Genomic DNA, 14,147 nt, shown 5'->3' on the forward strand with positions numbered 1-14,147 from the left:
GTATTAGGTGGTAAAGCGTACGGTTTTGTCACTTTCTGGACTGACTACAAGCGTTTTACATAGTTTAATGCTGAATATGTCGGGCAGTTGTTAGACTTTAATTACTAAAATCTTCATTGTTTTATTCCAGAGGTCGTATGCACCGTCCCGCCAGCAGTCAAATAGGGGAGATCGACGTGCGCTACGGAGGGTTCAAGCATACGGACGGTTACTTCAACGTCACCACGCCGTTCCACACTCTGCCCTGGCTCAAGTCTATATTCGACGTTAGTATTCATAGTTGTTATTGAATATTTTTCTTTTATAATTTCTTGACGAGACTAGACTTCACTAGAAATATGTCGTTTTGTGTGATAAATATAAGTACAGGCATTATTTTATATTATCTAACATAAAAGTAATTTAATACTTTTAGCGAATAACAAGGAATTCAAGTCGTAATAATTTTAGTTGTGGGGTTTAAAATATTCTAGACACAAAAAATAATCAAACACGAAATTAAATGGAATATTTATTTTAAGTAAGAATACGGTAAGTGGCGTGCAATTCATAGGTGGAAAAATACATTGTCTACCCACAAGGGTTCCTTAAGGATATTGGAGAAAGAATCTTCCATTTTGTACGTATATAGTATTTACTCTAAAAACCTTTGACATGACACTGAGTATGGTACCTTTGCTGTGACACTGTACGTAACATAGGTCTGACGTTATCATTCAGATTTATTGTGTCTGGATATCTAAACAAATTCTAAGACATGTTTCCAACAAACTCTAAATAAAACCTATGAAATAATTAAATATTACAGATAAACAACGCTGACGAGAATTCCGACAACCGAGTAGACCTATTCTGGCCCAACAAGACAGCAGCTATCAACACAACCCACGTTTACTCTAAACATGACAAAGGTTTCACACAAAATGGCACCATCGCGCTCTCCATACCAGTGAACACGCAACACTTGATAAATTCAGAATATTTCTACTTGGAAGAAGAGAAATTCAGTAACGGTCATGCCGTCATAGATTTTGACAAAGAGAGATTCGTCAAGGTCATGTTTGACAAGGTCTTGAGCAAGAGTGAGAGGAATTTGGACCTCGCAACGATGAATATACAAGTGGAAAACGTTCATACACCTGTTGGAATTAAGTATATCCAGGAATATGATCAAACTGGGAGTGTTGTAAGTGTTATGTTGTAGTTACTTGTTTTAAGTGATATATTTTCTTAAATATTTTCAAAGTTAGATAGTATTTGGAAATTCAATGATAAAAGGTTTCTGTGCCGTTATTTTATAGTTTAATCTTCAAAATTTCTATTTTTAAAACTGGTTCTGTACACATTAAAAGCCAATAAAAGCATCTTTGAATTGAATGATACATAATTTCTGCAATAAAAGCCTTTTTGAGTTGATTTTACTAGTTTGATATGTTGTGCATATTCATCACACCATCGCGTTGTTGACTTTGTAGGATGTTAAACAAGCAACGTTATTCCACCTACACAATACATCAATACTCAACGTGACCGGGAAACTCGACATCCATTCCTACGACATCGGCAAAAAGATGAAGTTCACGGCCATTCACGGAACTCGCACCTGGAATTTCGACAACCTTTACGAAGTCGTAGACAAGGAACTGAAACAGGGCAGCAAAATTACTTGGGCGGAGGATGTTTGGCTAGGTTATAATATTCATGTCACCAATTTGAGTGCAGTAAGTAAACTATATTTCCATGAATTTCCTTAGTTTGTTTTGATTTAACGATTGAAATCTTTAAATCTCTGATTCGAACATTGAATCTATAAAATAGATTACAAGAAGCTATAAAAATACAAGACAATTTCCAAAGTTTCGAACACATGTGCATATTTCAAAATAAAATATTTTATCTAGTGTATAGTTATATCTCCTCATTTCTGATTCGATCAAGGACCAAAGTCACTGACATAGCTCAACGAGTTGCGAAGCTGAAGTGGCAATGGGCGGGGCACATAGTGCGAAGAGCCGATGGACGTTGGGGTCCCAAAGTGCTGGAATGGCGACCCCGCACTAGTAAGCGCAGTGTTGGCCGACCCCCCACCAGGTGGACTGACGACATCAAGCGAGTCGCAGGGATTCGCTGGATGCAGGTGGCTCAGTATCGTGATGTTTGGAAGTCCCTACAAAAGGCCTATGTCCTGCAGTGGACGTCCATCGGCTGATATGATGATGATGATGATGATGATGATAGTTATATCTTACTTTAAACATACATATAGTATTTTTACTTCCATTTGGTTATTCTAATCTCTTTCTTATGTATAATTTCAGTTAAATTATGTATAATTTTGTGTTTTTTTTCTGACTGATGTAATAATTTGCAGGCCGACACCGAGTCCCAGCAAATTATAATGGACGTCCGTTACCCTCTCCGTATATTCCAAGTAACAGCTCTGTACAGGTTGCAAGATTCGCTATTAGACGGCACCGCACATTTACTGTGGAACGTTCGAGATGAAAACAAAACCGCCGAATTGAGGGGCAAGTGGGAAAATCCCCCATACGTTGATGGCAATTTACATGATGTATACCTTGCACTATCACACCCTTCATTTAGAAAGGTAAATTTTGGCAGGAGATTATAGAAAACATTTTTTTCTATTACTACTATTATTGATTCATGTCCTCGTAAATTATACGATCGAAATTCTAACTAATACATTAATGTCTTATAATTTTAATTTATTATCTCTAGGATGTGTCATAGAAAATTTTAGGAAAACTTTAGAAATAGAAAGCATTACTGTTTACATGTATGTCTTACAGAGTTTGATCTCATCTTCTAATTAGTCTAACAGGCACTTTCTTTTTCAGGATGTAACTTTAAAAGGACAATACCTAACCACTCCTTCGGTAATGTTGAACTTGTCAATGGAACTCCAATACTCGGACTATGAAAAGGAATATCTCAAATTAAAGTCCATTTTGATGGACAACTCTAACGGACCGGTTAGAGATTACAAATTTGCCCTCAAATGTGTTCACCCATCTACAAATTTGGACTTAGATATGAAATCGGATATACATATCCACAGTCGATGGTACTATCTTAGCAACTACTACAGATTCCAGAAGTCACTTTTCTATGAAAAGTTGAGGAGTACTAAATTTTTAGTTAATTTGGACGAAGATTCCGTTAATTGGGAGGTAAGTGACACTATTAACTACAATTTTAATGGTAGATGTGTGTCTAAACATGTATATTGTTGAACAAAATTAAAAATAAAACTAATTTTGCCTTCTCTACTCATTTTGCCTGATAAGTATTGCATTTATGCCTGAATTTGTTTAATATAAATTAAATAATTCATTCTAAATTTTCTTGTTTTTCAGCGAATAAATGAAACGTACTTTTACAAAGTCAATGGTACCTGGAAGCTAATATACCCGCGATATCAAGTGAAGGGGATAGTTTTAAGACCTAACGCCAACGACACCATGTTTGCTGAACTGTCCATGGTAGATAGAGCTATTAGGGCGCATTATAACAGTACAGACGGTAAGTAGACATAAAATATACTTAATACTTAAACCAAACACATTTATAAACGCCTGTCAGAAGAAGAATAAATTGTAAGAAGATATCATCAATTTGGTAAGATATTGATGCTTACTAATGTGTTACATTCATGAAAATAGTATGAGTTTCAAGTAAATTCATACGTAATTGTCAAATTATTTTTAGATATCTCCTACCACATGATTGGAAAAATCATTGACACACGTTCGGCTCGACTAGATGCGTGGAGACACTATGATGACGTCACTACCGTTGACTTGGCTTCCTACATCCGACTGAATCATTCTCGACTACTTACCAGTGCGTTCATGTGGCGGCCTGAGATATTCAGCGAAGTCAAATCATCGGCTGTTTATGGTTTGAAGATTTTGTACAACCAGGTTAATGAAACCCTATTGGTCATCAAGGAAGCTCCGATGGAGGCTCACCAAGCGCTTAGGAACATTTGGAGCGACGCCAAACCCCGGGTCAGAGATTTCCTGGATGATCTCAACGACTTGCACGTAATAAAAGATGATTTGGACGATTTCCAATCATTCTTAAACGAATCTTATGATCACAACGATTTTTATGTTAAAGATATAGTCGAATTTACGTATTACGTATTAGACGAAATGGCAATAAGAAATCATTTGGAAGGGTTGCCGGGATTCGTTAATGATATGTGGGGAATGATGGGAAATACAAGTTCTTCTATCAAACAGAGTTTGACGTACGTCATTGACTCCGTTAAAAATGCGTACTCGAACTTCCTGGAATCCATGAACAAAGTCTTGGAAGCTGATTTGATGGAAATGGTGTCCGATAAATTGGAATCCATGATATTGCAATATGATAACTTTGTGCGAGATTTACACATGAAGTTCTTGGAGTATTGGGAGGAAACTTGGGTTAATGCGACTTCAAAATTTGCCAAGTATTGGCACGATTTGCTAAAGTCCATAGAGCCGCTATTCTTTAAGATGTTGCATTATACGGAAGCGTTTGTGGTGACTATTTGGAGAGGTATCATGGATTTCTTCCATGAGAGAACTCATGAGCTAACTGATACGCCATACTTTAACTATGTATCTACGTTTGGACATGAAATGGACCGGTACGTATAGATGTTTGTTTAATGGCGTAGGTGTCATTTTTACTTTTACTATTTCGAATCAACCCACTTTGCGTTGACACTTCTCATCAAATTTTACTATACTGTCAAGTACACGTTATACGACGATCTTCAATTCTTCAAAATAATTTTACTTCAACATAGAAGACGTAATTGCTTTCAATCAGACACAGTGTAATCCCAATACTATCCAGCAAAAGATAAATTGTAAACACCAATTTGTTTATTGCTTACACAGGATATACAAGGACTTAATGAACAACGACATAATAACAAATATAAAGAAATACAGTAAAAAATTGTGGAACGTTATTTGGAACAAAGTCGAGAAATACATTCCGTTTACGGACGAATTCAAGCAGCTGTACAACGAATTCCGCAATGCTTGGGAAAACTTCCTGAAGACGCCGCAAGTTGTTTACGTTAGGGAAAAGGTAAAGATGAAACATTAAGAATCTATATACATGTCTACGATCTTAATTACTACCTTTAAATACATTTTAGCTCTTTTGATTGTTTCTGGATTAATATAACTGACTGTTGATTTGTTTTTAATTCTTTATAAGTTAGCCCTTGACTACAATCTCACCTGATGTTAAATAATAATGATGCAATCTAAGATGGAAGCGGGCTAACTTGTTAGGAGTAGGGTGAAGATCTTTTGTTTTCTACAACATCGTACCGGAACGTTAAATCGCTACATAAAATCGATTTCTTTTTATACAGTACAAGGAAGCTTATGTACGACTAAAATGGTGGTACGATTATTTCCTGATCGGTGAAGCATCAAACAAAGTTTGGGAGATTGTTTACGCCAAGGTCACCAGTATGGCGAAGACCGCGCTGGAATATGAGGAACTGTAAGTTATCATTAACATTATCAATAACTGTAAGTTATTGGAATATTTTCCACTATTGGTTTGTATCACTATAGCTACTTAGCTAGTGATAAAAAGTAGGTACCCCTCAATTTCTTTTCGTTCCCGTTTCGAAATCTTAAGATGTTCTGAAATTTTTCGCTGACTCTGAAACGGCAATGTATTTTATCCACGATTAAAAAAAATACCTAACTTATTTTATACGACAAATGCTTTTGTTTCAGACACCGAACTCCAAAAACGCACTTCATATTTGATCCTTACAAAGGTGAAATCCTACTCGAGCAAAAGTTGCCTATGTCCTGGCACGCGTTCAACCAGACGCCGGACTTTAGTGAAATATCTGAATACAGAACAGTCAGGAACTTCATGGACGAATGGCTAATTAGTAACCGTAGCATCTGGGCGTATTACTACGACATAAGACCTTACATGGACTTTAATAATGTCATCCCTCCATTTGCTGGTAAGTCTATAATCTATCTTTTTTAATGGTTGAAAAAACATTGATGTTTCTGGAAATTACACTGGACACCACGAAAATAAGATTATTTTAATGAACCTAACTCTCTCCCTCTTCTTTCTGAGGCTCTAAGCTTGCCTGGTTCAAAGAATTTTAAACCCAGGTTTAATAAATAAAAGTTTTCTGATAATAATAGTTAAACCTTTACTCTTCTGGTAAGCAAAAATCCTGCGTTATTTGTAAGAGTAAATACAACAATTGCCCTAAATTGGTCCTCCCTCGGATTGGGCTCAGACTTGAATTCTGCCTTTGAACTATTGAACTTTTCAGGCTTAGATTTGTTAAATATCTTTGCTGAAATTTTTTAACTTTGTTAAGTCAGGCCTCAAATGTTACGATATGTTTTGAAATAAAATCCGTTTTGATAGCATACAATTTTACTACACTAGGTTTGGCAATGATGACCGGACAAGGGACACTCGTGACATTCGACAAGCAAGTGTTCACGATATCAGAACCGGGAACTTTCCTACTGACTAAGGACTATAGACAGAACAACTTCACTGTCCTCATGGAAAGCAACGACCAAGGAAAATATGATTTAGTTGTGCTGACAAAGAAGAACTTGATATTTATTGATTTGTATAAAGAGGTAAGAGTTTGATCAAAGGAATATTTGTCACATTAAAACAGTGGTACTTCAATTGTCCGTTATTGAGTCTTGATTGGTCTGGCATTGGTTTTGATAGTATATGGGTTCCAATGAATGAAATTCCATGCCAATATTAAACTATTCTGGGGAATCGGTTTTCTGATTGTGATATTCGTTAGTAATAATAATAGTTACAATTAATTATTAGTATGTAAAGTGATTTTCAAACGTTGCAGTATTTTTTGGCAAATATGCGCACGACAAACTAATAAAAGTTTGTGATTGAAAAATTGCTGTAACTACTTCGTTAGTTTCTAAAGTTACCTATCTGCTTCCGATAGAACTTTTTCCATAGAGCTTATATGCAGTATCAACTATTTTAACAAAAAGTGTTATAGCATTCCTAATGTAACCTCTGAACCTCGAATAAATGATTTGATACAAATGTTGCATATTTACTTTCATAGACAACTGTGCTCGCTGATAAGGCAGCTTCCATTGGTGACTCAATTTTTAAAATCGGTTTAGTGGTTAACAAACAAACTCACATACGCATGTATATTAAATAGGATGGTTATTCTAATTTCAGCAAGTATCGTTAGGAAGAGGGACGCCTCTAAACCTGCCAGCAATGATCGACGAGATGATTGTGGACAGACAGACCGACACGCTCTCTGTGTCGTCGCCATACGGTTTGCAGATCGAGTGCAATCTACTGTTCCGTACTTGCAAACTAGAAGTAACAGGTAAGGTCAATTAAACCAAAACAGCATATTTTCGTTTTAATTTATCTAAGGTGCTAAAGAACGACTGCAGATTTTACTTTGCTTGTCAACGTTTCTAATTTATTCTCGAGTTGATCCGTCTTCCAATTTTTATGCGTATTTATTTGGCAAATGTTAATTAAAATTCCTTACTGATGTCTTTATCAACAATTGCGAATGCCTCTTTAAAGAATACAATGTCTTTCATATTGAGAAATAGATATCAAGTTCGAACTCCTTTTTTCATCTGTACTCTAAAATCAAAGAAAGTAAAATGAATTATTTGCAATTTGGTGCTCTTTACTCCGTAGAGTGCCTCAAAAAGTAAAGTTTAATATTTATTTATTTTTTTAATCCAGTTACTATTGATACTCTCTCCTATAAGGGAGGGATTCCAGCCGATTCTCTTTCTACGATTGCAAACGCTTCGAGAACTAGAAAAATGTATGGGATCTTGATCACGTGACCTGTCGATAGCAAATGTCATTCCCATGCATTTTTCTCGTTTTCGAATATTGAAGTTAAACTTAGCTACAGGGCTAGCCTCGAAGTGGGCCGTTAAAATTTGCTAATGTAATGATGATGATGACGGCTGTTACTCGTAAAACACTCAATATCATCTCTAACTGTAACTTTACTGTATTCTCTGCTTATTTGTACACGTCAAATACATTATAAATAAATATTCAGGATGGTACTACGCAAGCTTGGGCGGTCTCCTCGGGACCTACAACAACGAGCAGTTCGACGAGCGACAACTGCCCAACGGCACCATAGACACGGACGCCGCGCACCTCGCCCACGCGTGGTCTATCCGCAGCAGCCAAGTCAAAACTCCACCGCCCAGAACTAATAATACGACCTGTGAAAAGTTCTTCAGGAACAAAGTATCGCCGTTGCACCCCTGTTTCTCTTTGGTAAGTCATTATAAATTCGGAACTTATAACAACGAACAATTCAACAAGCGACAACTATCCTATAATACCATTGACAAAGACGCAATTTTCATATAACCAATTTCTAGTTATTAGTGATAGCCTGTTATAAATGACATATTTTTTCTTCCAAGGCTGTGTTTTTTTCCCATTCTTAATACAATATACTACGGTATGGTGAAATGCCAATAACAATAAAATATAATGATTATGATTAATGATTCCAATGCATGAGTACACTGTGCGAATATACGCATCGTGGTATGCCATATGGCGGCCATGGAATGACCCATAGTCTAACAAGGTGGAAATACAAAAGAATATATTGACCCGTTAATCTATTTGGTTACAGATCGACGCCCTGCCCTTCTACGAAGAATGCGAGAAGGGCGTTGAAGCGTGCGCGCTCGCCAACGCGTACCTGGAGCTGTGCTCTCAGCAACATGTTCCCACACATATACCGGACCACTGCGTGCAGTAAGTTTATTAAGGCAAACGATTCGCATCAACGTTTCTTATCCAAACTGTTGGAATACCCTTCCATTGTCTGTGTTGCCACCTGCACTCATAAACACTTTCTAGTCAAACGTATTTAATTTTAGACCATTAGATCATTTCCTTGCTTTCCATCATGCATAATTGTATTCAAACGCAATCCTATTGACCATAAAAAGATCTCGTCCGCACAATATAGAAAAATTTTAGAGGCTATATTTCCTCTAAAATTGAAACAAATATTATGTAACAGGCAGGGGCGATGCTACCGCTGCCACTGGTACCAGGAATGAATTTTCAATTAAACAATTGAACGTTTATTAGTACAAAGCATTAACAAGTGAACCTATCGTCTCTGCTAGTTCAACTAAAGCTCTTCAACTGGTGTAAGACACTTAGATCTTATGGTATTTCAGGATAAGATTCTCTCCAACAACGGCTTAAAAGTACAACATCACAATGCGGTTTACCTCGAAGCCTTTATCTGTGATATATCGTAAAAAACACCATTCTGGTTCTCCGTACCTCATGTCTCCATAACTTATTTTCAGGTGTGTTACACCTGGTGGCGATCTAGTAGAAGAAGGCACTTTCTTCCAACTTGAAAACATTCCCGGATCAATGGACGTAGTGTTCGTAGTAGAGGCGCAGTATTGCAATAAGAATATACGCAAGACTAAGAATATCGACCTTTTCGTTGATACTTTGGACAGCAAGCTGCAAGGGAACGGATTTTCTGATAACAGGTAATGCTTACTGAAATTTGACCTTTTAACAAATAGACATCGATACTTATGTGTTTATTTTCGCAAAATCCTCTCCCTTTACCTCTTCGATCTTAGAGCCTCCATAAGTCTTCGCCTAATCCGACTAATGATCGATAGGTATCAAAGTAAATTATAGTTTATAGAATAATATTTAGTTAGACAACAAATATTAACTTCATCATTATATCAGCCGATGGACGACAGGACTTTTGTAGGGACTTCCAAACATCATGATCCTAAGTCGCCTGTATCCAGCAAATCCCTACGACTCGCTTGATGTCGTCGGTCTACCTGGTGAGGGGTTGACCAACACTGCATTCTAGTGCGCCATTCCAGCACCTTGGGTCCCCAACAAACCCTTTAGGAACAATCAACAAATATGTATTGAAGTATCTAAATGAATCACTCGTAGTATTAATATAGCTTGGAAAGTTCGTTCGTAACACACCCGATGATCTGCGCGGGCCGGGAGAGCGTGTAGCGATGAAAGGAAAACCTACGACTGATGCACCTCACTTCCCCGCACGATTTCACAACCGCGCAGTCTTCCCCCCGCATATCATATCACGGGAGTGTCATCAACGAAATTGCCAGACTATAAATAAATCAATCATAGTATTGATAGCATAAAATGGCTAATAGGGTAGACGGAATAAGGGTCCGAAATATATGGATATCAATTAATAAAAGTTAACTTAATTTGAACTTTTTTTAACTTAATTTAAATATCACGTATTTTTTAAAATTTTCCAAACGTCAAGAACGCTGTCGTCCATTTAGTGACGTCACTAACACACTAACGTCGAACCAATTGTATTTATAATTGTATGGATTTATTATAGTGACGTCATGAAACAGTTGAAATATAGACTGTCATGGCCGACAGGCGTTTTAGTTCGTATCGTCAAAAACTAAAATTTTCATGTAATCACGTCTCAGAAAAATATAAAAAAAAAGAAATTCAGTCTAGTAGAACGATAATGAACTATTTAAGACCGTTTAAAAAAGTGTCAACTAGTTAATATGTGTACTTGCAGGTACGCGGTAGTAGTGTACGGCGGCGCCGGCGTGTACCGGCGCGCGCGCGCTCTCTACGTCAACAACAAGTTGTTTACCGCCGCCGTCGACATCCCCAGGCACTTCGAGGCGTTCCAAATTGGTAAATTACTTTCATCTAGAAAAGGTTTTCTTTGTATGACGAAATCGCCGATTAGATGACAAATTTTGTTTTGCAAGACTTGTCGGATTTTCTGCTAATCTGAAAAACTTGATTTCATTTTAATCCTTCATGTGTTTAGTACAGTTAGTGTATAGATTTGGAAATGCAAATTAATCGAGAAATCTGAGTTTTGCATATGATGAGAGGGGAACCTAGAAAAGTTTAACTTCAAAATTTCCTATCTTTTTCCGCCATCTTGAAAAAATAGTTGAATTTAGTATTTTTACAATAACTCGCTTCTCTGTTGAAGTATGAAAACTTTGACTTAATACTTTATTGTTACATTTTTCACCTATCGTTATTGAGATAGCGATCGAAAACGTAAAAAATTTAATAAGCATTTGTAGACTACAAAATTCAGCTTTCTCGATTCATTTGTATTTCTGATCCAAATTTTCAGACATAATTACTGTACTAGCTTGACACTCGACCTTTTTAATCTGTGCATTGTGCATGTCTCATTTGCTCGAAACACTCGAGGCGACGGTTAGCAGAACATTTGTTGGCGGCCCACCCCGGCGGCCTTGAAATGTTCTTGGAGGTATAGGGAAGGTTTAAAAGATGAGAAAAATTAGAATCATTGCTGGGAAAACTATAAAACAACCCTTTTCTATTTCCCATACAAACGTTTATGGGGTAGGGATAGGGTAAGGCCAAACTATGGGTATGGTAGGGTAGAGGTAGGAAGGGGGAGAGTAGTGCAGAGTAGGGCTAGGGAAGAAGTCCACGTAAGTCAAAGCGAAGCTTGACCGGGTCCGCTAGATATCAATAAAAATACTGAACAAACGCAAATTGTGGTAACAGACAAGAGTTCATTGGCAAAAAGCAACAAGACAGTGGGCGGGGACGCTCTGCGCGCGCTGCGCTTCGTGTCCACGCTGCCGCTGCGTGCGGGCGCGCCGCGCGCCATCGTGCTGCTGCCCTGCACCAAGTGCGACGCGACCCTCAGCTCCGTAAGTGTCACATACTCTATTGGATGTAAAGAAAAAAGTTTTCAAAAAAAGTTGAGGATTTCTTATAAACTTGGTTTAAAAGTCGTCAAAAACGCTGGCGCCCATTTTGTGTCGTCACGATGGTACTTGCCTAACCTACCCTAACCTAAATGTCACTAGAGGAATAAACGTCAAACTAAGGTTCGAGTTCACCGACATTCGTTTAAACATAATCAACCGTTTAAATATATATAATATCTCAATTAAATATAATATCTCAATTCCCCAAAAAATCCCCGCCATTTGGGGAATGCCTCGCAAGTTGGCAATGTTGTTATAGATAATAAATAAATTGTTCGTAGATCGTTCACTTGCCGTTCTTAATCACTCGGTTTACAAACCAGAGTCAAAAAGCATCTGGTGAACAGGGAAAAAACGCTTCTTGTTCAAATTACGTTTAATATTTGACGGGCCGGTTTTGAAAACGCCGTTTAAACGAATGTCGGTGAACTCGACCCTAAGTAATGTCTATTATTTTCGTTTGTCTGTCTTGTTATTATAAGTACGGTTTAGTATTTACGGGTTTATGTGACGTCACGACGTCACGACAAGCTTCTCCTCTGTTTATCAATCGATTTTCTTTTGGTGAAATAATGTTAAAAATTGCATACATGGAGGAAAGAAAATTTTTATAACCAAATCTGAGGAATGTTACGTTGTGTAAAAATCGTGAAAAGACGAGCGCGCCTTTTATTGATTCATCCAAAACATGATTATACTTAACGACACACGTTGATTTGGTTTTAATTAAAAATAATAGAAACAAACGAACAATCAATCAAATCCATCAATTGACAACAGTTTTTAATTATTTTTCCTTGCCTTTAACTGTTAAAGGTAGGGTGAAATTACCTTATCTGATCGTATTTGAGTCCCCAGATCGGGACTGTGAAGAGACTAAGTAGCTGATGCACATTTTTATTTCAGCTGGATTACTCCACAATCTACCACAACCTGATGGAGAACTCGATAACGTTGCATATACTCATGGACGACGACTTTTCGCTTTCCAAGAAAAGAGTAGCTAAATATCTCTTTGGTAAGCATTTTTACTTGATTACTAACTATGGGTCTCGCATGACGGATCAGGGTTAGTCAACGGACTATGTGATTAGCTCTTTGTATAACAATATGTAAGCTAGTGTTTGGCTGCAATTTCTTCACTCCACCATCAGTGAGCGAGGATGCAGCCTATGGTGGAACACACTTGCCCAGAGGATGCCTATTCACTCGAAGGGACATTGACGAAGCGGTGCAAATTTCTGCGATTGCTTGCGATTAATTATAGCGATGATTAATTAAATAACACAGAGTGAGATAAGCACGGATCAGTCTTTTTAACCGACCGACCAAGAAGTCGCTACTAGTACCTACAGCAAAGTAACCTAAATGTAAGGATTATAATCATTGGGATATGATGCGTAATGGTTATTTGTTTATTTTCAGGCGTGGACAACTACCTAGCGTACACGAACAAAGACTACGAGCGGTTGGTGGGCGACGCCGGGCTACGCAAGCAGGTCAGACTGCCCAAAGACAAGCTCGGGCTCTGCACGTCGCTCTCGCTGGAGACCAATGGTATGATCTCATATCCGTTTATATTCTGGATGTATTGAGGGTATTAGTAAAAAAGGTATCAGCTTCTATGGCACCTTGTAGCTTGCAACACGACATTTTTCCAATGTATCTTTCCATACAAAAAGGTTACTCTTCTATCTAAACTCAGTTTTGGAGAGCCTTGAGGATCAGGTAGACGTAGAAAGAGAGAGGAGAGCTTTGTCGGCCAGGTGCAACATGTTGGCCCGCGGGTTTGCGAAGTGTAGTAAGGAAGCAAAAATAACTCTATTTAAAGGATATTGCCAAACCTACACTACACCGCGAGCCTGTAGGTTAACTACACTACACACAGAAGTGTATGGAAACCCTAAGGGTCCAATATAACAATGGGTTCAGGATGTTGTTGGGGTTGCCGCGGTTTTGCTCAGCTTTATATTCGCTTTTGTATGATACAGGTACAATCTGGGCTGGCTCTAAGTTGGAAGGCGACCGCGGCGCGGCGCGTCGTTTCGCGACAGTCGCAGGCGGTCGCATCGCCGGCTCGTCTTCCTCGTGCGAGTCGCAGCGCTGCGAGTGTCGTAGCGCCACGCTGCACTGTCGCCCGTGCGCCAACCACGACCCGGTGAGTCTAAATATATTGATCACGCGACAGTCGCGTCGTAGGCTCGTAGTCCGTGGGTCACTCGTAGTTCTGAGTAACGCTACATAGTATTATCGCACATACGCCATCAACGTGTCTTGTAC

At 38.2% G+C, this 14,147-nt stretch overlaps 1 protein-coding gene across 1 annotated transcript in view; it reads left to right on the plus strand.

Annotated features, from left to right (window-relative positions):
• LOC112046825 (uncharacterized) overlaps window positions 1-14,147 on the plus strand; it is a 53,244-nt gene that overhangs the window by 38,472 nt on the left and 625 nt on the right. Inside the window, 21 exon segments of the mRNA XM_052884995.1 lie at window positions 52-121; window positions 123-266; window positions 809-1,186; window positions 1,476-1,721; window positions 2,372-2,608; window positions 2,862-3,194; window positions 3,381-3,546; window positions 3,733-4,663; window positions 4,920-5,115; window positions 5,408-5,541; window positions 5,784-6,025; window positions 6,472-6,674; window positions 7,264-7,420; window positions 8,129-8,355; window positions 8,726-8,850; window positions 9,420-9,614; window positions 10,673-10,794; window positions 11,659-11,807; window positions 12,774-12,885; window positions 13,293-13,424; window positions 13,859-14,025. Coding sequence (XP_052740955.1) covers window positions 52-121; window positions 123-266; window positions 809-1,186; window positions 1,476-1,721; window positions 2,372-2,608; window positions 2,862-3,194; window positions 3,381-3,546; window positions 3,733-4,663; window positions 4,920-5,115; window positions 5,408-5,541; window positions 5,784-6,025; window positions 6,472-6,674; window positions 7,264-7,420; window positions 8,129-8,355; window positions 8,726-8,850; window positions 9,420-9,614; window positions 10,673-10,794; window positions 11,659-11,807; window positions 12,774-12,885; window positions 13,293-13,424; window positions 13,859-14,025 — 4,666 coding nt within the window.

This window comes from Bicyclus anynana, chromosome 2 (genome assembly GCF_947172395.1).
Source record: "Bicyclus anynana chromosome 2, ilBicAnyn1.1, whole genome shotgun sequence".
NCBI lineage: Eukaryota > Metazoa > Arthropoda > Insecta > Lepidoptera > Nymphalidae > Bicyclus > Bicyclus anynana.